The sequence below is a fragment of the Macaca thibetana genome, chromosome 2 (assembly GCF_024542745.1).
Source record: "Macaca thibetana thibetana isolate TM-01 chromosome 2, ASM2454274v1, whole genome shotgun sequence".
NCBI lineage: Eukaryota > Metazoa > Chordata > Mammalia > Primates > Cercopithecidae > Macaca > Macaca thibetana.
In genome coordinates this window covers 132,709,269-132,734,336 of record NC_065579.1, presented here as the reverse complement: position 1 = coordinate 132,734,336, position 25,068 = coordinate 132,709,269, and the positions used below count along the sequence as shown (strand labels likewise).

At 36.7% G+C, this 25,068-nt stretch overlaps 2 protein-coding genes across 2 annotated transcripts in view; one reads left to right on the top strand and one right to left on the bottom strand.

Moving 5' to 3' along the window:
- Positions 1-25,061, top strand: part of CRBN (cereblon) — a 103,724-nt gene extending 78,663 nt beyond the window's left edge. Inside the window, exons 4-12 of the mRNA XM_050781405.1 lie at positions 620-822; positions 1,952-2,101; positions 7,025-7,184; positions 18,550-18,612; positions 20,035-20,119; positions 20,789-20,904; positions 21,361-21,425; positions 22,273-22,404; positions 23,803-25,061. Coding sequence (XP_050637362.1) covers positions 620-822; positions 1,952-2,101; positions 7,025-7,184; positions 18,550-18,612; positions 20,035-20,119; positions 20,789-20,904; positions 21,361-21,425; positions 22,273-22,404; positions 23,803-23,983 — 1,155 coding nt within the window. The 3' untranslated portion in view covers positions 23,984-25,061. The remainder of the gene's footprint in view (positions 1-619; positions 823-1,951; positions 2,102-7,024; positions 7,185-18,549; positions 18,613-20,034; positions 20,120-20,788; positions 20,905-21,360; positions 21,426-22,272; positions 22,405-23,802) is intronic.
- TRNT1 (tRNA nucleotidyl transferase 1) overlaps positions 21,414-25,068 on the bottom strand; it is a 30,882-nt gene continuing 27,227 nt past the window's right edge. Inside the window, exon 9 of the transcript XR_007723573.1 lies at positions 21,414-22,449. The gene's annotated coding sequence lies outside the window, so the exon portion shown is untranslated. The remainder of the gene's footprint in view (positions 22,450-25,068) is intronic.

The window sequence follows — 25,068 nt, the reverse complement described above, 5'->3', positions numbered from 1 at the left end:
TTTTTACTTGCTGTTTGTGATATTTGGACATAGAGATATTTCTTGGTAAAAATAAAATACTTTGCATTTAAAAATTCTTGAATTTCTGTGTTTGTGAGATATTCTTCATAAAAGATTAGAAATTCTTCTAAGAGTTAAAGTTAGATTAAAAATTATATTTTCACATGGGATGCTTATATACCACATTTATTAAGTGTTTGTAACCCCATTTGTATTTTTTTTTTTTTTTTTTTTTTGAGACAGAGCATTGCTCTGTCACCCAAGCTCGAGTGACTGCAGTGGCACAATCTCGGCTCACTGCAGCCTCCACCTCCTGGGTTCAAGTGATTCCCCTGCCTCAGCCTCCTGAGTAGCTAGGATTACAGGCGTCCACCACCACACCCAACTAATTTTTGTAGTTTTAGTAGCGACAGGGTTTCACCATGTTGGCCAGGTTGGTCTTGAACTCCTGACCTCAGGTAATCCACCCATCTCGGCCTCCCAAAGTCCTGGGATTGCAGGTGTGAGCCACTGTGCCTGGCCTGTATTTCTTTTAATGTGATTTGCTCTTTAGTCTGTTGAGCTTATATTTTTATTACATACTGATCATGACGCTGTACCTATATATGTTCTTAAATAGTACCTAGGCGCTGATATGGAAGAATTTCATGGCAGGACTTTGCACGATGACGACAGCTGTCAGGTGATTCCAGTTCTGCCACAGGTGATGATGATCCTGATTCCCGGACAGACATTGCCTCTTCAGCTTTTTCACCCTCAAGAAGTCAGTATGGTGCGGAATTTAATTCAGAAAGATAGAACCTTTGCTGTTCTTGCATACAGGTAAAATATTAGAGTCCATTTGCTTAATACATTTCCTCTCATGGGTAATTGCGGTGGTCATTGTTGAAGCCAAAGCAGGCTGTTATTATGCATGTACAGGAGAGGTTGGGTAAGAATGTGAGGTTAGGAGTTTGGTTAAGTAGAAGTTTCATAGTGCAAGTTGGAGTATTTTTGTTCATTTAATTACCATCTAACTCAGCTCTACACCTTCATACACAATTTAACTTTCTGGTATTTGAAAAATTTTTAATCATTTATATTTGATGAAAAACATTTCTGGAATCTTGGTTTCAATAACTGTCTTTATTAAAGAGAAATAGTGCTTTTTTATTTTAACCTAAAGGATTACTTTTCCAAAAGAGTGGTCTTTTCTTTCCTTGTCTCTCAGAATTCATAGGTTGTACCCTTTAAATTGAAGCTGAATGTTAAGTATCCCGTGGCAAATAAAGGAAATCTGCAGTAGAGGCAGGAAATACATACAGGAAGCTCCCACCCCAGTACAGTGCTGCCAGTAAGCAGCAGAAATGATAAGTCATTTGACAGAGTGAAAGAATGTTTGGTTTGGGAAATGAGTTTAAACCCCTGTAAGTTCTAAATTATTTTCAGTGACTAGAAATCTATTCTTTTCCTAAAGTTCTCTAATCGTACTTCTTGAATCCTCCTTCTATATCCCCCATGTGATTTAAAAATAAATAAAATTGGCCAGGCACGGTAGCTCACGCCTATACTCCGAGCACTTTGGGAGGCCGCGGCGGGTGTATCACCTGACGTTGGGAGTTTGAGACCAGCCTGACAAACATGGTGAAACCCCATCTCTACTAAAAATACAAAAATTAGCCAGGCGTGGTGGTGTGTGCCTGTAATCCCAGCTACTCAGGCGGCTGGGGCAGGAGAATCACTTGAACCTGGGAGGCAGAGGTTGCAGCAAACTGAGATCATGCCACTGCACTCTAGTCTGGGTAACGCAGCCACACTGCGTCTCAAACAAATAAATAAATAAAATTATACTAGCTTTGTAGTAAGGGTTGAGTCTATAAATTGTTTACCCATATGTATTGCTTTTGCATACTTTGCATATATTTAAAACTCAAATGTTCAAAATTCTTTCCTTTTAAAATTGTCTTGGAAGCAATATACAGGAAAGGGAAGCACAGTTTGGAACAACAGCAGAGATATATGCCTATCGAGAAGAACAGGATTTTGGAATTGAGATAGTGAAAGTGAAAGCAATTGGAAGACAAAGGTTCAAAGTCCTTGAGCTAAGAACACAGTCAGATGGGTAAGAAATAACATACACCCTAATGCTCTGTGAATGTTTTATAATGAAATAGTTTTCTTGTACTTTGTTATTCTACTGACCTTTCAGATTTTGTAACTTTTAACTAGTTGTTCTCTTTCCCTTCTAAGGTATAGCCCAGTGGTTTCCAACCTTGCTATGCATCAGAATCACCTGGGAAGCTTTTAAAACTATAGAAGCTTGAGTTTCAACCTCATCTCCCATCTCCAGAGAGTGATGAGGCTGCAGCATCTTTTAAAAATGATTTTCAGGTGATTCTAATGTCTCTCCAGGTTTGAGAATAGTAATGTAAATCCAAAGGGAGGTGCTATTTGGGACTTGGCTTCTTTAGGATTGAAGGCCTCTCAGAGCATAAGAGGATAGGGAGACCACAGGCTTGTGAGCTATTTGTGTGCTCACCAGGACAGCTGTGGTTTTTGTAGCATTGCTATGATGTTTGAAAGCCACACGGGTTACATCTGCCAACTGCTCTATCTGAGCTATAAAAGCCATTTATATTTAGTGTCCTTCTCCAGTGTGAATTTTATATCACCCAGAAATGCTATTTACATAATAAGTGATCAATAAATACTTGTAGTCTATGTGCCTTGTGACATTTAGAAATTCCCTGAGTGTACTGTTTCAGCAGTTACTCATTTTGACATAGCTCGAATGGCTGGGTTTTGCACAAATTCAAGGGATGCACATTAAAGCAGACACAGAAAAGTCCAGTTTATCTTATTTTATCCTCTTTTAAAAAGGAAACAAAGTAAAGCATTTGCCTTGATCATTGGATATTATCTCTTAAGGAAGTGCTTCTCAACTGTGGCACATCACCTCTGAGGTCTTACAGATACACAGTCCTGGTACACAATACAAGTACTAGTGAATTGGTTTCCAATTTATACCCAGAGTTGAAAATCTCATCAGACCTCTGTGTTGCCCAGGTAGTATCTTCTGAACACATGGAAGTTCTGAGTATTTTGGGGTTTTTATTTGGTGGGGTGGGGATTAAGACTGAAAAAAGAATGTGAACAGCATGAGGGCAGGAACGTTTTATCTATTTTGTTCACATGGTGGGCATTCCTATATATTTTTTAATTATGGAAATGTTGACATGTCAGATAGCTCCTTGGAGCTAAAGAGAGCATAGAGGAATGTGAGATGGGATTGCCAGAGCTCTTAGGGTGTTTAGTTCTCTCCAGGTACTTCCTCAGAACATTCATTGTGCACACTTTGATAGCCTTACCACATTGCCCTGTCCTGATGGGATTATATGTCTGTCTCCCTCGATAGATAACCTGCTTAAGAACAATGACCAAGACTTATTTATGTTTTACTTTTAGGACCATAAATGTTATATAAATGAATGAAAGAATGATTTCCTGGGGGTGGTCTGCATTATGATAATTAGAAAACTGTTTTGTTACTGTGGATTTTGCTAACAGTTCCATTTTTAAAGTACTTCTTACTTCATACAATTTCAATTGTGAATACTATTCTAGAAACCATAAAGGAAAGTTGACTTGGGGAAAAGTATATTTCTCAGACTGTCTTGACATTAGTGAGTTTTGATTGTGGAAAAACTATTGAACACAAGATGGCAGTATATCGTTAACTCTGAAAACGAGACAAGGAATGAATGCTTGACTCTAGTAAAAATTAACATCAGGCCACATGCAGTGGCTCATGCCTGTAATCCCAGCATTTTGGGAAGCCAAGGCAGGACGATCACCGGAGCTCAGGAGTTCGAGATCAGCCTGACCAACATGGAGGAACCCCATCTCTACTAAAAATACAAAGTTAGCCAGGCATGGTGGCACATGCCTATAATCCCAGCTACTTGGGAGGCTGAGGCAGGAGAATCGCTTGAACCCAGGAGGCAGAGGTTGCGGTGAGCCAAGATCGTGCCACTGCACTCCAGCCTGGGCCACAAGAGGGAAACTCCATCTCAAAGGAAAAAAAAAGATTACTATCAAACTGATACAGGCGGATAAGACTTGGAAAGGACACATTCTCTCTAGTATTCTGTAGACCCATTATTAAGGTCTCTCATAAGGGTATGTCTGTCTTCATTTAAAAGGCCTCTGTGGAATGAGATTTCTCTTGGCTCCACTACTTCTCTGGCCCTGTAACCACCTTCACTGGAAGTGGTGAAATGAAAGAAATTCTGGAGATGATTTAGTGCAGTCTCCTCTTTTTCTATATCAGAATGCTAAGTACTAGAGAGGTTAAGTAATTTGCCTAAACAGCAAATAAGCGACAGACCTGATTGGTTCTAGGTCCCCTGATTTCCAAACTGGTACTCCTTCCCTTATACCAGGATTTCTTCATAGCACATTTGAAACTCAAGCCACCTTCCCTTTCTCCAGTAAAATATTTAATATTCATTTGTTTTAGAGAAATAAGCATATAGAAAACTAAAAAAAATTAAAAAATAAAAATATCCATTTGTCTTTTACCTAAATGACACTTCATTTATTGAAAGTACACTACAGAGGCCAGGTGTGGTGACTCATACCTGTAATCTCAGCACTCTGGAAGGCCAAGGTATGTGAATCACTTAAGGCCAGGAGTTCAAGACTAGCCTGACCAACATGGTGAAGCCCCATCACTACTAAAAATAAAAGAAATTAGCTGGGCATGGTGCCTGTAATTCCAGCTACTCGGGAGGCTGAGTCATGAGAATCACTTGAACCTGGGAGGCAGAAGTTGCAGTGAGCAGAGATTGTACCACTGCACTCCAGCCTGGCCAACAGAGTGAGACTCCATCTCCAAAAAAAAAAGTATACAACAACCAGAATCGTAGGGGGTGGGGCGGCAGGAAGGGCATCTTCTGAACACAAAGAAATTTCTTTTTAGTAAAAACACAGGTCTCATTGACATAGGACTCTTCAGAAGTTCCTACTTGTTAGCATGTAGAGAGGAGGAGGGGATTGATATCCTGTTGGCATCATAAGAGAAGATCTCTTACCTGTCATGACTGAGACCAGTAATTGTTAGTCAGAAAGTTAGTTGAAGCTGGAAATCACAAAATGTTACACATATATAGCTTAAACATTTTATTTTAACTTAAAATGTATAAATTCATTCATTTTTCATTTGGGGAGACCAACGTCTTTTAATTGAAGCAGGTCTGCACATTGGAGATGACTGCAGACTTTCTAGCACTTTCATTGTATATTATCCGCAGTTTATACTGCTAGTTTTTCTTTAAAGAGGGATTCTAAAGATAGTCACAAGGCAATTTGAGTGCAGAAATTTTCCAGATTTGTGCGGTTTTTTTCCTATTAAAGTTGCATATACCTAAGTTGAAAGCAGTTTTTTTATGTCTCTACTTAATGTTCCTTGAAGCAATTTTATTGTTGTACTCATATTTCACTGGTTTTTATAACATTTATATAAATTATGTTGCTGTAATCACAAAACAACTCTGATAAACAGGTTGGAAAGAAAAAAAACTGGCTTATGTTAAAAACAAAACTCAGCTGCTGGGAGAACCAGCCACTGCGTATGCAGTGGATCCTGGCCGTGTTTAACCAGGTAAAGGAGAGCATTCTTTCATCCTTCAAGGCAATTCAAACAGCTTGTACTGCAGACTGTTAACATGATCTGTAAGCCACGGGATCAATAATGTTACTGTTTTTATCATAATCAAATCTTACACAATAGTTTGGTAAAGCAAAATTCTTAATTCAGTTTCCTATAACCTTAAAGAAGAATCAGCTTTCTAAAAATTTCCATAGGATGTCTTCATAATATAATTAACAGGTTATTTGTGTTCATGAATCAGGTGAAGGAAATTGAGATTTTGTTTCTAATGAGCTCTAGTAACATAAGAACACTTGACCATAGTTTGACTATAGTAAAATGTTTTAACATTTTCCCAAATCATGTAGACAAATTTTTTGAGTATTTCTAATGAGTTTGCATGAAGGAAATAAAGTTGGTAGAGTGAGTCTACTATTATCATTAAATTAAAGCTAGGTACTTTCTAACACACTCAGCTATTTTTCCTTTTAATAAGTAAAATGTCAGAATTTCATCCATAATATTTTGTGGTCAAACAGGGGTTATTATGAAAGACTACTTTAGAAGTCTTAAGTATAACTAATAAAGCAGAGACTTTTAATATATTTGACTTTGTCAGTCTGACAGTGTTTTATACTAGCATTTGAATATAGTTACATATTCTACATTTCAAAAGCTACACTCTAAGAGATACAGCGCCTCACAGGAAGATAGCTCATGCATACAACCTTCCTGTTTGCACTAGTTCATCAGATATTTGCAATTATGATATTCTCAAGTAGCATTTTGGAAAAGGCTTTATTATGACATTTTAAATAACTTTTAAGAATCTAATGTATAGTTTGATCCTCTGTACAGATAAACTTTTAATGTGAAAAGGAATGCATACAGAAAGATTGCATGTAATTCCCTAGTATTAATTCATCCATGTAAATGCATTCTTGATTTTTCTCTTCCTTTCTCTACTCAGATGACTTATGGGAAAGGATAGATGTAAGAGTTAAGCAGCATAAGAAGTGGGGGGATAGAAGAGTTTGGGTGTCTAAAGAATGTTTAAGAAATTAGAAGTATCAAGCAGTAGTTAGTTGTATGTTGGTTTTTTAAAACTTTGTTTCATTTATAGACTCTGTATTTATCTGAAATGTGTAGATCTCCCTTTCCATTCCACAGTGACATTGAAAATCCATACCTTAGGCTATCTTTGGTTTTAACTTTGGTATGATTTATGAAATAAAATTATTTTCTGAAAATTTCTATATCTAAACATCAGTATTTGATGAATGTTTAAAAGATAAAACTTGGAAAATCATAGTATTTAAAATTATCACTGTTTAGAAACTTATAGTTTTAGTCGATTTTAGAAATGAATACCATGCTTGGTTCTCTTTATTTTAGAATCCAGCAAGCTAAAGTGCAAATTCTTCCCGAATGTGTGTTGCCTTCAACCATGTCTGCAGTTCAGTTAGAATCCCTCAATAAGTGCCAGATATTTCCTTCAAAACCTGTCTCAAGGGAAGACCAGTGTTCATATAAATGGTGGCAGAAATACCAGAAGGTGAGAAACTAATTTTTTATGCATCTTCAAAAAGTGAAGATAGATTGTTTTTTTCCTGTTTTAAGAAAGAAACACAACTCTCATGATTCATTCCCCAGACACCTTGTGTGGCAGTATTCCAGCTACATTTGATCATAGCTGGACCCTCTAAAAATTGCACAGGCAGCTATTTTATGTAAAAGCAGTTTACAAACACAATAAAATGTCACACAGCTGTAAGATATCCTTGTTATTATGCTTATTGGTTATATTAATCACTTATGATTTTTAATTCTGTGGGAATTGCTTATTAAACTATGATCAAATTAGATGTTTGGCTCTTGAATCATAAACATCCATTATCTTAAGGAAGGGAGGATTTATTTGGGGTAGAGTAGTAGTAGAAAAGTAGAGTTTGTTTCTTCTTCCAGATCAGAGAGAAAAGGTTTCTTTTGCTATGTGTTTTAATGAAACGCAGTTGACATCACAAAAATTGACTTGAGACTAGGTGCTCTTTAAAAATGTCGCTTGTTTAGGCACTAATTCCTATGTTATATCCTTTCACTAAATCATAATTGTCATGTGGAAAAAAAATTGAGGGAACCTGTTTCTATTCATTTGTGAGATGTGCACTTTTAAGTATAGTTAATATTTATAATTGCTACCTAAAGAAAAAGATTACTAGTTTCTAAATTTAGAATAATTGGGTTTTTTGAGGTTTTTCTCTTTAATATGGAAAGACTGTTTCCATTGTAACCTTAAAAGTTCTGTATTAATCATCCCTTTGTTAAGTCATGAGGATTTAATATTTTAATGTAAACACAGATTTCCAATTTAACGTAAATCATTATGGATAATTAATGAAGTGGACTTATACACTAGTTACTGTACCAAACTTTTATTGCTCTTACTGTAGAATTCCTCCAGTTTTCCACGAAAACTTGTGCAGAATGGGTACTTGATGAGCATCAGGGTTATAACCAGGTATCTATAGGACTTCCTGGTCTTATCTTTATTTCAGTTAACTGATCTGTTTCATGGTACAGTGTGTTTTGACTAGTGTTTCTAAGGAAGATTCTAATGAAGATATAATTAGACTGCTTTAAGACTCCCAAACAACCTTGAAACTAGTATTTTTTAATGTTTAATAATATTGATACTGCCTTAACAGGCAGCTTTTGTATAGCTGTGTGTATTAGTCCATTTTCATGCTGCCAATAAAGAGATAACCAAGACTAAGCAATTTACAAAAAAAGAGGTTTATTAGACTTAAAAGTTCCACATGGCTGGGGAGGCCTCACAATCATGGCAGAAGGTGAAAGTCGAGGAAGAGCGAGTCATGTCTTACAGAGATGGTGGCAGGGAAAAAGAGCTTGTGCAGGAAAACTCCCATTTTTAAAACCATCAGATCTCGTGAGACTCATTCACTATCACAAGAATAGCACAGGAAAGACCCACCCCCATAATTCAGTCACCTCCCACTGGGTTCCTCCCATGACATGTGAGAATTGTGGGAGTTACAATTCAAGATAGGATTTGGGTGGGGACACAACCAGATCATATCACCGTGCAATACTTTCTTCCCTATACCAGATACAGACACTTTAAATACGCATTTGCCCTTGTTTCTTTGAACTGTGGGAAATTTTGCTTCCATAGTCATTTTAAATGTTACTGTAGAAATAAGTATGTCAGTGATCACTGTCAGTATGTGGCCCCCCAAGGAGTAGATTTGGAATATATTAAGTCATTTAGTGCCTAAAAGTATGTTTGGCACTGGTTTGCTACTGAAATATGTGGCAAGGTAACTGCATCAAGATGTTCCCTATGTGTCATCTCAATATTCACATAGTTGTGTATTTCATATTAGATATTTTTTTTCAGGGGGGTACAGGCATACAACAGAGATATTGCAGGTTCAGTTTCAAACCGCTGCAATAAAGCAAGTGTCACAATAAAGTGAGTCTCATGAGTTTTTTTGGTTCTCCAGTGCATATAAAAGTTTTATTCACACAATACTGTAGTCTATCACATGTATAATAAGATTCTATCTAAAAAACAATGTACATACCTTAAATTAAAAAATGCTTTATTGCTAAAAAAATTCAATCATCTGAGCCTTCAGTGAATCATAATCTTTTTTGCTGGTGGATAGTCTTGTTTTGCTATTGATGGCTGCTGACTAATCAGGGTAGTGGTTGCTGAAGGTTGGGGTGACTACAGCAGTTTCTTAAGACAGCAATGAAGTTTGCCCCACAGATTGACTATTCCGTTCACAAAAGATCCCTATGCAGCGCTGTTTGATAGCATTTAAGCCACAATAGAACTTTCAAAATTGGAGTCAGTCCTGTCAAAACTTGCTGCTGCTTTATCAACTAAGTTTATGTAATATTCTGAATTCTTCATGTCATTTCAACATTCACAGTATCTTCAGCAGATTTCTTCTCAAGAAACCACTTTCTTTGCTCATCCATGAGAAGCAACTCCTAATCCGTGTTTGATCATGAGATTACAGCAATTCAGACCCATGTTTGGGTTCCACTTCTAACTTTAGTTCTCTTTTTATTTCTGTCACATCCACAGTTCCTTCCTTCAGTGAAGGCTTGAAACCCTCAAAATTGTCATCCATGAGGGTTGGAGTAAACTTCTTCTGAATTCCTGTTAATGTTGATGTTTTCACCACCTCCCATGAATCCTGATGATTCTTAATGGCACCTAGAATGGTGAATCTTTTTCAGAAGGTTTTCAATTTACTTTTTCCAGATCTATCAGAGGAATCACCATCTGTGGCAGCTATAGCCTTACAAAAAAAGTATTTCTTAGATAATAAGATTTGGAAGTCTAAATAACTCCTTGATCCATGGGTCACAGAATAGAAATTTTGTTACCAGGCATGAAAACAGCATTAATCTCCTTGTATATCTCCATCATAACTTCTGGGTGACCATGTACATTGTCAATGAGCAGTAATATTTTGAAGAGTCTTTTTTCTGAGCAGTAGGTCGCAACAGCAGGCTTAAAATATTCAGTAAACCATGCTCTAAACAGATGTTCTGTCATCCAGACTTTGTTTCATTTACAGAGCACAGGCAGAGTAGATTTAGCATCATTCTTAAGGGCCCTAAGATTTTTGGAATGGCCAGTGAGCATTGGCTTTAACTTAAAGTCACCAGCTATTAGCCCCTGAAAGGAGATTTAGGGACTTTCTCTGGATTAGGCTTTGGCTCAACGGAAATTTGTGGCTGGTTTGATCTTCTATCCAGACCATTAAAACTTTCTCCATATCAGTAATAAGGCTTTTCGGCTTTCACCAGAGTAGCACTTTGTATTCACAGCTTGGCTATTTGCCCCAGGAGACCTAGCGTTTGGCCTCTTTCAGCTTTGACATGCCTTTCTCACTAAGCTGTATCATTTTTAGCTTTTGATTTAAAGTGAGACATGTGTGACTACTCTTCTTTTCACCTGAACACTTAGAAGCCATTGTAGAGTTACTAATTAGCCTAGTTTCAATATTGTTGTGTCTCAAAGTAGGGAAGCCTGAGGAGAGGGAGAGAGATGGAGGGGCTGGTGAGTGGAGCAATCAAAACACATTTGTTAAGTTTACTGTCTTAAATGGGTGCAGTTCATGGTGCCCCAAAACAGTTACAATAATAACATCAAAGTTCACTAATCACAAATCATCATAACATATAACAATGAAAAAGTGTGAAATATTGTGAGAATTACCAAAATATGGCACAGACAGGTAATTAGCACATGCTATTGGAAAAATGACTTGATAGACTTGCTTGAAACAGGGTTGCCAGAAATCTTCAATTTGTTTTAAAAAAAAAGAAGAAAAAAAGGCAGTATCTGTGAATCGCAGTATGCTTGTATTAAGTATTTGGGTATATAGAATAGTTCTTCCACACCAAGATGGGTTAAAAATTCTTAACCATTAAAAATCCTAAATTAACTCTTCTTTGCAAAGTTCTAAGTATAGGTTGAGAGCAGTGGTAGTTACTTCCTGACTTAAGTGTTCTGTGCAGCTAGTTCTGTGACCTGCCCGTAGGATCCTGCAATCTTAAACCTGAACTTGGGCTAAGCAAGTAAGACTGCTATTTAAATTTGTTTTTTATGTGAGTTACTGCTTAAATTCTTCCTGTTCTATGGTTAAAGCACCTTGCTTACATTACATTCCAAATTTGTCCCATACAACTGGGTTGCCACTGGCTTAACAAGACAAGAAAACATAGAGCTGCGAAGACCAAAGAAGCATGTATTTGCCTGGGTTCAGATCCTCTGAGCTTTTCCTCTTGTCTTAATTAGCCCTTGGTTATTTTCATATTCAGAGTTGCCAAGGGCTAAAGAGAAGATGCTAAGGAATGAGAAGGCCTAAAAAGTTTTAGGTGATACAGATATCTCCATCCCATATATGTCAGGTTATCTAAAGGGTTCCCTTGTTTAAACCTTGATAGAATTTCTTAGGTTCTGAAATTTGGAATCTAGATCACTAGGCCAAGAGCAACTGCTAGCTGATCTATTTTGGACTCCAAGTGACCTACAAACTCTGTTCTGCTTTAGAGAAACCACTTAGAGCCATTCTGTGTGCATCAAAAAGGAATCTAACAGGGAAAGGGGATGGCAGATATCTTTGGTAGGAAATCCATATGCAGTGGGACCATCTGAGTGGTTTGGCATGCTGCACCTTTAGTGGGACGCTAGCTTACCATGGGGCTGGATTATGTAACAGTGCTTGTCTTTAGACAGATACAAGGTTCAATTCATTCCTTTCTTCATAGAGCTTGCTTGTATCTGACTTGTCCATCCCACCATAATCTGAAGCACAGCATATGTGTGTTCTGTCTCCATGTCTTAGTAATTAAAATGGTCAGAGTTGGGAGATGCTTACATAACTGTAAGCTCACTCAAGCTAATAAGGTTGGCACACACTTTTCCTGCAGAAAAGGAACTTAAAGGATCCAGGATTGTAGTCTTCCTGAGATGTATTCAGTTAACCTTGAAACGGCACACAGCATTTGCCATGGAAACCTAAACATCCCAAATGACATGAAATAAAATTATTTAAACTTCTGGAAGTGTTCCTGTGTTATCTACCATTCTGACAAGGAAGCATTAGAGAATATTCAGCACGTGTCTCTCATGATTAAGGAGTTAGGCCAGTGTAATTAGGAAACACTTTCAAAACCCATTCCATCTAGAGACCTTTCTTGTTCTGGAATTCGAGCTCTGAAACTGTTTGCTGCTTTTCCCATCACAGTGCCTTTCTCTATTCACTGGTTTACTGTAGGGCGATTTGAGAATCCCCCTACAGTAAAAATCTCCCTAAAAAAAGAGGAAATTTTGTTTAAACCTGTTTGGAGTATGACTTAAATGTTTCTAAGTATATTCCCTGCTTGCCCAGACCACCTGCTTATTCATACATCAAGGCTTACTGTGTTAATCAGAAAAGAGCTGAGTATGAAATGTTAAGTCAAATGAGAAACAAATAGATATTAAGAAAGTAATTGGTGCTCATCTTTCTGGCCTCTGCTGAACTTAGCCATGGTTGTTCCTGTTTATGGCATAGAGCAGGGAGGAACTGAGCACGAATTTGGAAGGGCAGGGGCCTCACACATAATCTCTCAGATTAGTGTTTAAATCTCCTCCTAATTTTCTTTATCTAGATACAAATGTTCTTATTTCTTTCTTTTATAGAAGGATACATACCTTTTTATTAACAGTGTATCTTACAGGAGATTCTTTTGTATTAGTTTATAGAGCATTGCTCATTCTTAAAGCTGCACAGAATTATTTTGTATGGATACACTGTATAACCAGTCCCATACTGATGATAGATCTGTACTAAATAACATGTACAAATGATCTTTTATATAGGTAAATATTTATGATAACTTTTGAAGAGTGAGGTTATTGGCTTACAGGGTAAATGCATTTATAATTCTGTCAGTTTTAAAAATAATTTTGAGGCCGGGCACGGTGGCTTACGCCTGTAATCCCAGCACTTTGGGAGGCCGAGGCAGGTAGTTCATGAGGTCAGGAGGTCAAGACCAGCCTGGCCAAAATGGTGAAACCCCATGTCTACTAAATATACAAAAATTAGCCGGGCATAGTGGTGGACGCCTGTAATCCCAGCTACTCAGGAGGCTGAAGTAGGAGAATCACTTGAACCTGGGAGGTGGAGGTTGTGGTGAGCCAATATCGTGCCACTGCACTCCAGCCTGGGTGACAGGGTAAGACTCCATCTCAAACAATAATAATAATAGTAATAATAATAATAATAATGAGTTATTTTCAAAATACTTAAGGTGTTTGTACTTGTTTTTATTATCATTGTTTCATCATGGCCTCACAGGCAATGTAGTATCAAACCTGATGTTTGCTGATCTGATAAGTGAAATATATTACATTGAAGGTTCAATTTTAATTTCTGAGAGCAAGGGTAAGCATTTTGTTGTAAGAGCAGTTTGTGTTTCCTTTCTATAAAGTATTTGCCCATTTTTCTACTGGCTTGTTGATTTCTTGGAGCTCTTTGTAAGCTTTATAGTCTCTGTAATTAATGAGTTCCAAACATTTTTCCTAGTTTGTCTTTCATCTTTTAACTTTGTTTTTGGTGTGCTCTGTCATACAGAACTATTTTTGTTGTTCTTATATAGTTTACTTTTTAATGCTTCTATATTCTAAATCATAGCCAAAAATGATGTTCCCATGCAAAGGAATGTCTCATGTTTTCTTGTATACTTACTGTGGTTTCATTGCTTTTCCGTGGAAAGCTCTGATCCTTCTGTAGTTGATCCTGGTATAAATTCCACTTTACTTTTTTCCAGATGGCTCCCTGTTGTCCTACTACCACTTTTTGAATAGTCTATATTTTCCCCCATTGATTTGAGATCCCATCGTTGTCACAGACCAAATTCATGTTTATTTTACTTTTCTTCTCTTTTGGTCTACTTGTGTGCCATCATCATATTGTTGTAAATGTTGGCACTTTATAATCTGTGTAAATAAAAATAGGGCTGGTAAGCCCCTCACTGCTCTTTTGTCAAGCTTGTCAGTGACTACCATTGATGAACATGTCCTTGTGAACTTGAGAATCTGTTTGACCTTGTTCCAGGATAGAAATAGTAAGAACAGTAACATTTATTGACTATTTTTATATAAAGAAGAAAAGTCTTGAAATCTTAGGCTATGTATAGTCAGGTGCTTCCTCAGAAAGTCTGGTCATTTCCCAGGCATACATATTGTATGTGCACTTGTATATCTATCATTAGCGTATAAGCCTCAGGAGCAGGAAAAAGAGCTTATCATTCCATTCCAGTTCTTATTACCATGTAGGAATTTGGTTCATGAAAGGAAACAAAAACTGGTAACTTTTTAATTATTTGTATAAATTATTTCTGTCATTTACATTGCTGATTATAATAGGATTTAACACAGTAAGTGACCACTTTTAGTCACTATATAAAGGAAGTCAGTGGTAGTGATTTACTATTTATGTTTAGCTTTTCACATTACTCTTTCCATTTTCATTGCACTTCAAAGACTCACTTAAATGGAGTTTCACATTTTGTGAACATTCTACATTGTTGGGAGGCAAAGCTGAAGCCATAGTTATGAGGCTTAAAAATGGAGGACTGTGATAGATTACCTCCAGGTAACATTCATTTTAAGGGCTTTTATGCCTGCTTTCAGTAGTAAATCCTGTTCCCAGAGTGAATACTACTTTGCTGGAGAATCAGTCATTGGTCACTTTTAAGTGCCTAAACTTTTTGGCTAGTATTAAAATTTTGAAGTACAACCATTTTATGACATCAATCATGGTATTGATATATTTAAAGAATAACTATAAATTGCTAGAACTTATCATCCATTTTACCCAGATATAAGACAGGAGCCTTTCCTATTATGCCAGAAAGCGAAATGGGACTCTTAAATTTGAGGATGTTGAAATGTCTTAAATTTTGGCAGTTGCTCTGTAACAGCTAGCTAATGTTTTCTGGTATATGTCTCTTCCGTGTGTCTAACTAACATACATCACAAATATTAAGGATGGATTATGCATATTTGAATCTGTCAGGATGCTCCAGATAAAGAATTTTGGAGGTCTTCTGACCCTGAAAAGAAGCTACCTGAAACTGTAGCTTGCTCATGGGCATGGTGGCAGAGTGAATGCCTGATCCAGTGCATTGCTCTTAATATGCTAGTGTGCCACATTTTATTCTCTTTATACTTGAAATTTATAATTATTTCAGATTCTTTTTCTTGACACGGGTGCCAAATGAAATTACACTTTTGTAGTACACTTTACATTTTTTTTTTGTATTATAAAAGTAACCATTCTGATATGTGAAGTATATTTTAATAACTGAATGAGGAGTGTGTCAGTCAGCCAAACAAACTTTCAGTTGGGTCTTTGTCATTTTGTAATTCTAAGAATATATAAGTTAGTAAGCTTCTTCCCTCTAAAATATAAGCTCCACAGGGCAGTGAATTTTGTTGGTTTTTCTTTCATTCACTGGCATAGCCTAAATGTATAAAAAATAGCCTGACACGTGTTAGGCATTGTATTAGTCTGGTCTCACACTGCTAAGACATACCCAAGACTCAGTAATTTATAAAGAAAAGAGTTTTATTTGACTCACAGTTCAGCATAGCTAGGGAAGCCTTAGAAAACTTACCATCATGACAGAAGGGGAAGCAAACATGTTCTTCTTCACATGATGGCAGGAAGAAGTGCCAAGCAAAAGGCGAAAAACCCTCTTAATAAAACCATCAGATCTCGTGAGAACTCACATGTATCACGAGGGAAACATGGAGGTGCCTGTCCCCGTGATTCAATTACCTCCCACCGGATCCCTCCCACGACACATGGGGATCATGGGAACTACCATTCAAGATGAGATTTGGGTGGGGACATGGCCAAACCCTATCAGGCACTCACAGTATTTGTTGAATGAATGATGATTAGAGTCTCAGACTCCCTGTATACAAATCCTAGCTCCTTCCTATTTACTGAGTCTGTAACCTTGGGCAAGTTATAGCATCCTTGTGTGCCTGTTCCCTTACTTTAGAATGGAGATAATAAACTACTAACCTTAGACTAGTCTTAGAAATGTGAAGTTCTTGGCACAATACTAATGGTTGCCATTGCTGTTCCTGAAGATTCAGAGCTACTTGATGTGCTCTTGGTAGTATTTTTTTAAATTCTGTAACTGGACTGTGACAATAATCTTACCATTAGATATTTAGTCTTAAAAGTGAAGGACAACTTATTGGAGATTACCCGAAGGGTCTCATAGTCTGACTCCTCAGGCTTTAACCACTACCAGAGCACACAGTAGGAGGCTATCTCAAATCACCTTTGGCAGGGGTCCCCAAATCCTGGCCCACAGACCAGCACTGGTCTGTGGCCTGTTAGGAACGGGGCCACACAGCGGGTGGTGAGTGGTGAACAAGCAAGTGAAACCAAGCTCCACCTCTTATCAGTGGCAGCACAAAGTCTTACAGGAGCACAAACCCTATTGTGAACCGCACATGTGACGGATCTAGATTGCATGCTTCTTATGAGAATCTAATGATGAATGTAATGCACTTGAATCATTCCAAAACCATCTTCCACCCCATCTTTGGAAAAACTGTTTTCCACGAGACTGGTCCCTGGTGCCAAAAAGGTTGGGGACGGCTGATCTTTGCATAGTCTCAAATATAAGGATTATATTAAGCCAGAAATGTTTCTCATCAAGGAATCCTTTGTTTTGAGCTGCAGGTCGTGTTTTAGAACAAGTCTGTCCTCTTCCATGTTGCAACTCCTAAAATATTTGAAAACAGGTATGTCCACTTGAGAGATAGCTCTGAACTGAACATCCCTGGTAATAAGACATTCCCTTTGATAATGAAAGTTCCCATATTTGAACAGCATGGAATAGAATAACATTGTCTCTCAGATTCTAGTCTTCTATTAAAACCGCAGTTACTTTTGCACCAAACTAACATAGCTAGAATAGGATTGGGGTAGTAGGTAAGTATAGGGTGTGAGTGGTGTAGCACATCATACAGTTGTGTAGCACAATTCCAGCTATTAGCTCAGTCCCAAGTCCCTTTTATGTGTGCTGTGTTCCCACGTTTCCTGCAGATCTTAACCCCTGCACTTGCAAGATCAAATGATTAGGTATGAAACATATGTAGGTTAAGTATTCAGCATATGAAAACATACCTAGTCATTTGATCTTGCAGGTGCAGGAGTAGGGTCTTCACTTGTTTTGTTAAATGTTACCTTGTTTTTCTTGTTCTGGTCTGTTAAAAGTGCCTTTTGATCTACCTTATTCCTTTTCTCTCACTTTCATGTGTCATGTCACATGTCAATTAACATTTTATTTACAGTGAAATTACAAAGATTTGTACATATGTAGGTTTTGTTTTGAGAAAAGTGATAATTCTTTATATTCTGCTATACCTTGTTCTTTGATCACTTGCAGAGCATTCCTTGGTATAAACATATTCTAACGTATTTCACTCTATTTTTGATTGATGTTTAGGTTGTTTCCAATTTGTTGCTATTAGCACTGCTGCAGTGCACCCCTTCAGTAATATTTTTGTGTCCTATAGACCATTGCTTCTCTTTCAAAAATTGTGTGGTTATTTTTGCGGTTATTTTTCCAAACGAACTTTAAACTTATAAATTCCATTCTCACTGGTATTGCAATGAATATGTAATTTGAGGACTGACATCTTAACAATATTGAGTCTCCCCCTCAAATACTGAAATTCTACAGAAATTAAGTACAATTCACATTTGTATATGGACTTAGGCATGGTTCTGTTTGGATTTCAGTTACAATTGGAGGTCATATATAATCGGTTTCCCCTTTCTTTGAGTTTTATGAAATGAGGAACTTCATCATAAAGTCTCAAGTGTATAAATATTTTATCCTTCTTGGGATTCTGTTACTTCTTATCTTTGCCCTTATAGTGATTCAGCTGGTTCTCATTTAAAGTTTTTACACAAAAACAGTTTGGATTATATTTTGAGGTTTTCACTTCAGATACTGGACAAGTAATTACTAATATAAAGGCAACTAACATGGTCATAATAGAAGTATGGTGTTTACTCTTCACATTTATCTTCCCAAAGTTGCCTTCAGCATTGAAATTTTAATGTTTGACCTTTTTAAATAGGAATTAAGATTCTAGTTACTACTATATATTTGAAGGATATAGAAGCATGATTTCACACTTCATAGTCACATTATGGGATTATCTACAAAATTTTTTATCTTTTTAAAATTAGATGGTTTCCTAGGCCAAAATCATTTAGATGTTGCTCTTCCAGTATTAGAATCTTTATTCTGTGGGGTTTTTTAAGTGCCTTTTTTTGTTTTGTTTTCAGAGAAAGTTTCATTGTGCAAATCTAACTTCATGGCCTCGCTGGCTATATTCCTTATATGATGCTGTAAGTAACTTACCTTAAATTTACTTTATATATGGTAGGCCATGTCATAACTAAGGGTCATTAAAAAACAAAGGTTTAGTTTTTCCAGTTTCTAGTGCCTTATAACTTAAGAACAAAATATCCTAAGAGTGGTGGCTAACACCTGTAATCCCAGCACTTTGGAAGGCCAAGGCAGATGGATTGTTTGAAGCCAGGCATTCAAGACCAGCCTGGGCATCATGGTGAAACCCCATCTCTACAAATACAAAAATTAGCCGGGTGTGGTGGCATGCGGCTATAGTCCCAGCTTGGGAGGCAGAGGTGGAAGGATTGATTGAGCCTGGGAGGTCAAGGCTGCAGTAAGCTGAGATTGTGTCACTGTACTCCAGCCTGGACAACAGAGCAAAGACAAAGAAAAAATTATCATAAGACTTTTTTAGAGTTTTACTAAGCACGTGAGATTTTGTTGGGTTGGGTGATAGTTACATTTAGAACATGAAAGCATCCATCTATAACAGTTTTGGTTTTTCTCTAAACAAATATATTAACTTACATCTCTTGATCATTAGTCTATTAAGTAATGCATCCATGAGGGGTTTTGCTCCTTAAAATTTAACACTAGGCATTGCCACATTTTGCAAAACTAAGTAAGGGACAGTGTTGAAATGGTTTAAAGAATCTGGATTTCAGATCAGAGACTGACTTCAGAGTCTGATGTCTGTCATTTACTCTGGGCCTGGAGCAAATTACTTCTCCAAGGACCTGCAAAATGGATACAGTGGTAGCTATTGTAGTTGGTGTGCATAGCGGGCATTCAATAAATGCTAGCCATTTCCCTTAATGAATCACTGCCCACTAATCTGGAGTCCTGGGAAAACTCAGCAGCATGCACAATACTAAAGGAAACTGCAGTTGATCTCTGCTTTTTAGCAGCTTTTAAACAATTACAAAGACACAATATATGAGTGTTTTTGCATATGTTTTGCATATGCTTGTGAAAATTATGTAGTAAATAGGTGCCAAGTAAGGTATGTAGATAGCAGGTGCTAGTGCAAATTATAGGTGCCATAATCCCTATGGACTGAGTCAGAAATGGCCTAATAGAAGGCAGAAGAGAGGCCAGTTCCAAGCAGGGGCACAGAACAGAGCAATCCACAAGGGAGTTGGGAGCACATACTGCTGGGATAAGACAGTGAGTGAGAAAAGGCTGGAAGGCAGACTTAATGCTGGGCAAAGGAGCTGGAGCTTGATCATTGCTGCATAAGAAAATGGAGGCATTTAAACTGGGACTGAGATGGGACTGAGTGATTACTTAAATTGCTGCCAATGTGTTAGTTTTAAGAGTTGAAAAGCTTAATAGTAGATTTTGATAAGTCCATGAACTTGATTATTATACCTTTATACCTTTATTTTAAACAAGATTATACCTTTATTTTAAACAAGGAAACCTTAATGGACAGAATCAAGAAACAGCTACGTGAATGGGATGAAAATCTAAAAGATGATTCTCTTCCTTCAAATCCAATAGGTATGAAGTTAGTTTACTGCCTGGGGCCTGGGATGTCTTGCTGTAAAAAAAATAGCTTTCTAATGGATGAAATCATATATTTTAGTTTTGGTTTTTTTTTTAGACTGATTAAAACATTTTAATTCTGAAAAGCATAACTTCCTTTGAGCAGTTGAAAAAAAAATGAGTATTTCAAAATTAATTGCAATAAAATCCTTATATTCTGTGAACACTCCAATTTCAGACAATTTCAGACAAATTGCAGGAAGTGGCTGTCATCCAAAAACACCTCCTGAGTGTGAGGATTCCTTTCTGTGTTCTTTAAGGTGCCTTTAAAACAAGTGACTTTAGTTCCAGGACTTGCCTTAATTACATAAACTCTCTTCATCTGTTTATAAGGTATAGTTTAGTTATTTTTCTAGTCTCTTGGCAAATAACTTCTAACATGGATTTGAGTTCACGTTTAACGTAAAAGGATTTTACCAAAAAAAGTATAGGAAAAGAAGTTAAATTTAGAGCTTCTGAAAAGTATGTGTTTGACAGCTGGTATATTTTCATATTGTTTATACATGTATGAAATGTGTAACCTTATAGAGAAGGATTTATTTCAAAAGGACATTATCTGATTTGTAAGTTGTCTGATGCTTGTCTGACTCTTAAGTTTAAAACTTGAAAAACCATGTCTTGAAGATTTTTCTTACAGAGTAGCTGCTTGTCTTCCTATTGATGATGTATTGAGAATTCAGCTCCTTAAAATTGGCAGTGCTATCCAACGACTTCGCTGTGAATTAGACATTATGAATAAAGTGAGTAAAGTGAATATGTTTTTGATGACCATGTTTTATTCAGGCTGGAGAACTAGGATGCTCTGTTGGGTCCAATGGAGCTATATATAAGTCCAGTAATGTAGTCAAGCAATTCAGATTTCAATTGGGATCTTACAGATAAACTCAAATTGTTTTGTGTTTGTCAAATATGAATACATTTATCAACTTAGTGAAAAATACTTGATTTCTACATGGAAATATCCAAGGTTATATATCACTATTCTTTTACCCTAGAGAAGGTCATTTAGTTTTATGTAAATATGTGGCAGATCTCAGTTTCAGTGATTTTCTTGCTCCATCTTTAAGTGTTTTTGAATGCTTGGAAGGAAAATGTGGTATTCAGAGAGGGCAATATCTTTATGAGTTTCTTGATCTATGTGATTACATGATAAAATGAATGCCAGTTTTTCCCAATTCTTCTCTCAAATTTTTTAGTGTACTTCCCTTTGCTGTAAACAATGTCAAGAAACAGAAATAACAACCAAAAATGAAATATTCAGGTAAGGTCTTTATTACATTTTTAATATACTTGCCTTATCAGAATTACAATCAAGACTGTGTTTCTGTTTTCCATATACTTTCCTCCAATACCTAAAAGTTACAAACACTCAGCAAATGAAATATAGGGAATTAGTTCACTTTTGGTAAGACCATCTTCCAGATTGAGTACTCAGATCAACAATACATGTCAGGGATTATTCACAGGTAATGAGCATGGTAAGGTAAAACAACTGAGCAATTCTTTTCCCCCTAATTCTATATATTAGACTGTCTTAGAAATCTACACAATATATTGTCTTCAATTAGGCCCTAACATAGATGCCTCAGAAATTACATTTCAGTCATCAGTTTTGCCATATAGGGCCAAAGTAGGACATGCTTCTGAACACTGATGCTCTGATATAACAGTGTTTGATGAATTTGTCATAAAATGATTTTCAGAGTTATAAATCAAGAAGGTAAGGAAACTGCTTTCTGCAAAATAATCAACTGCCCCAAAATGACCGCACAGGACCTTGTTATTGCACTTATACTCTCAGACTCCTTTAGAAGCATTTGAATTTTATATTCTTTACAATGTCTGTCTTGAGGAGGATTTTAAAAACAAGTACTATTTCCTTTGGGTCATCACAGAAAACACTTAGACATTTAGACAAAACAGGCCTGTCTGCCAGCTACACCCCCACCCCATTTTAATACTAAGATCCTGGTATTATGTAAAACTGAAAGATTAAAAACTATATAGCTCATACCTCATTTCTTGGTGAACTTCAGGAAAATTCTAAGCATTTAATAGAATTAGACTTCTTATTTTGACTTGTCCTCCATGTTGATTCTTTGTTTTAGTTTATCCTTATGTGGGCCGATGGCAGCTTATGTGAATCCTCATGGATATGTGCATGAGACACTTACTGTGTATAAAGCTTGCAACTTGAATCTGATAGGCCGGCCTTCTACGGAACACAGCTGGTTTCCTGGGTAATGTTATGGTGGTGGTTGCTTTTTTTTTTTTTTTTTTTTACCCTAATTGGGCAGAAAAATCCAGAGTCCTAAGCAGAGTTGCTACAATCTTTATAATAAAAAGTAGACAAATGAGTAATTTTATACAAAAATTAGCTGGGTGTGGGGGCAGGGGTCTGTACTCCCAGCTACTCGGGAGGCTGAGGCACAAGAATCGCTGGAACCTGGGAGGCAGAGTGTTGTAGTGAGCCAAGATTGAGCCACTGCACTCCAGCCTGGCGACAGAGTGAGAATCTGTCTCAAAAAAAAAAAGTAATTTTATTTAAATGTCCTTCATTCCACAAATAGCTAGAAACATGTTGCACTTTTTGTATCTTTTATATAGCATCATTGAATGAAAAGTTAAGAAAAGGTTGACAACTGCAGTTGTCCTCAAATTACTGTATCCAGTTAAATCCAAAATTGTTTTTTTCTGTCACATAATTCTGAAAATCAGCTGTTTTATGACCCAGTAAAACTTCATATCTGGACCATATTCTGTAGTAATGTAAAACCGGAGAATGTTTACAAAGCAATGATAGACTAAGAAGGTGCAGAACCCATTGAATCCTGCTTTTCTTCTGGTTTGCCTTTCGTTGTTGTTGTTGTTGGCTTCAGCTTAATGATTCTCAAAAGTATGATCCTGGGAACCTGCTCCCTTCCCTCAGCCGTACTATCTTCAACTATCTTCAGTTTTCAAAGAGGGATGCTAAGAAGGGATTACATGCTACTCTAGAGTTAGGACCATGTCACTTGGATTGCCCTATCTATCTTATTTGGCACCCTATGTGAGGACTAAAACTAGAATACATTTGTTACTATAAATAGTAAATGTGGCATACTATACCTAGGGGAAAAAGAAATAACAGTTGCAATTATGTGGTTTATCTTAAAAATAAAATGCCATGGTTTGTATTTCTGGTTGCATTATCTGACAATCATTCTTATTTTAGAATAGTAGTTTTCAAGTATTTTTTGAGACGTGTCCTTCCTGGCCCATCCAGTTTAACTCAGACAGAAGTGCCTACTTCTGCAGGTGGTTGCTGTTTCCTAACTTGGCTGCAATACAACACAAGTTAGAATGTGGTCTTGGCAACCAGCAATTTGTATAAAGAAATTTATAAGATTACTCTTTATTTCTATGCAGAAGAATGTGAACATGGCTTAAGAGCATAAAATTATATATAACAGACTGATGTATTACCATAGGATGTATCCAAATTAGAAAATGTTTTTAGGTTTCAGGGAACTGTATGGATCAAATCCTAAGGATTAAGGAGATATTCTAAGGTCTGTCTTCATGATAGGTTGATATGATAGGATAGGCTTGGAGTACAGAAGTGTTTCCTTAGCTGATATCTTTCCTTATTTTCTTAGGTATGCCTGGACTGTTGCCCAGTGTAAGATCTGTGCAAGCCATATTGGATGGAAGTTTACGGCCACCAAAAAAGACATGTCACCTCAAAAATTTTGGGGCTTAACGCGATCTGCTCTGTTGCCCACGATCCCAGACACCGAAGATGAAATAAGTCCAGACAAAGTAATACTTTGCTTGTAAACAGATGTGGTAGAGATAAAGTTATCTAACAAATTGGTTATATTCTAAAATCAGATCTGCTTTGGAAATTATTGCGTCTGATACATATCTAAGTAAACACAACATTACTTGGAGGGTTGCAGTTTCTAAGTATACTTTTGGAGAGCATGAACAGCAGTCTAGAATACTAGAAACATCTACTTGGGTAGCTTGGTACCATTATCCTGTGGAATCTGATATGTCTGGCAGCATATCATTGATGGGACATGAAGACATGTTTGGAAATGAGATTATTTCCTGCGTAAAAAAAAATTCCTACAATGTGAAACGAATTATTTGATCCTGATGTATGGGACAGCATATCTGTACCAGTGCTCTAAATGACAAAAGCTAGGGTGACAAGTACATGTTCCTTTTTGAAAGAAGCAAGGCAATGTATAATTCTAAAAGGGCTTTGTTCCTTTCCATTTTCTTTAGCTTCTCTGAGATACTGATTTGTAAATTTTGAAAATTAGTTAAAATATGCAGTTTTTTGAGCCCACGAATAGTTGTCATTTCCTTTATGTGCCTGTTAGTAAAAAATAGTATTGTGTATTTGCTCAGTATTTGAACTGTAAGCCCATTTATACTGTTCCATACAAAAGCTATTTTTCAAAAATTAATTTGAACCAAAACTACTATTACAGGGAAAATTTGCCAAAACATGTCCCCTCACACAGGCTACACGTGATACTGTATTTTGTTCAATGTAAATTGAAGAAAATCTGTAAGTAAACCTTAAATGTGAAACTAAACATGTTCTTTGTTCAAATAATATAAAATATCACTCATAATTTTAAAGTTCTAAAAAGACTGCTTTGCCACCTACCTCTTTGCTTATATTCAACGGTTTAGTGGGTCCTTTCACATTTGTGTAATAACTTTGGTTTTATTGATACTCTTTTGCTACTTTAAAACTAATCAGGTTAAATGTTTACTCAAACTAGAGTAATAGTATGAGGCCAAAATACATGCCTTGAGTGGAGTGAAATCAGTTGAGTATCACATTGCATATTTATGTAAATAGAGTAAATGAAAATTCAAGAATGCTTCTATTCAGGATATGC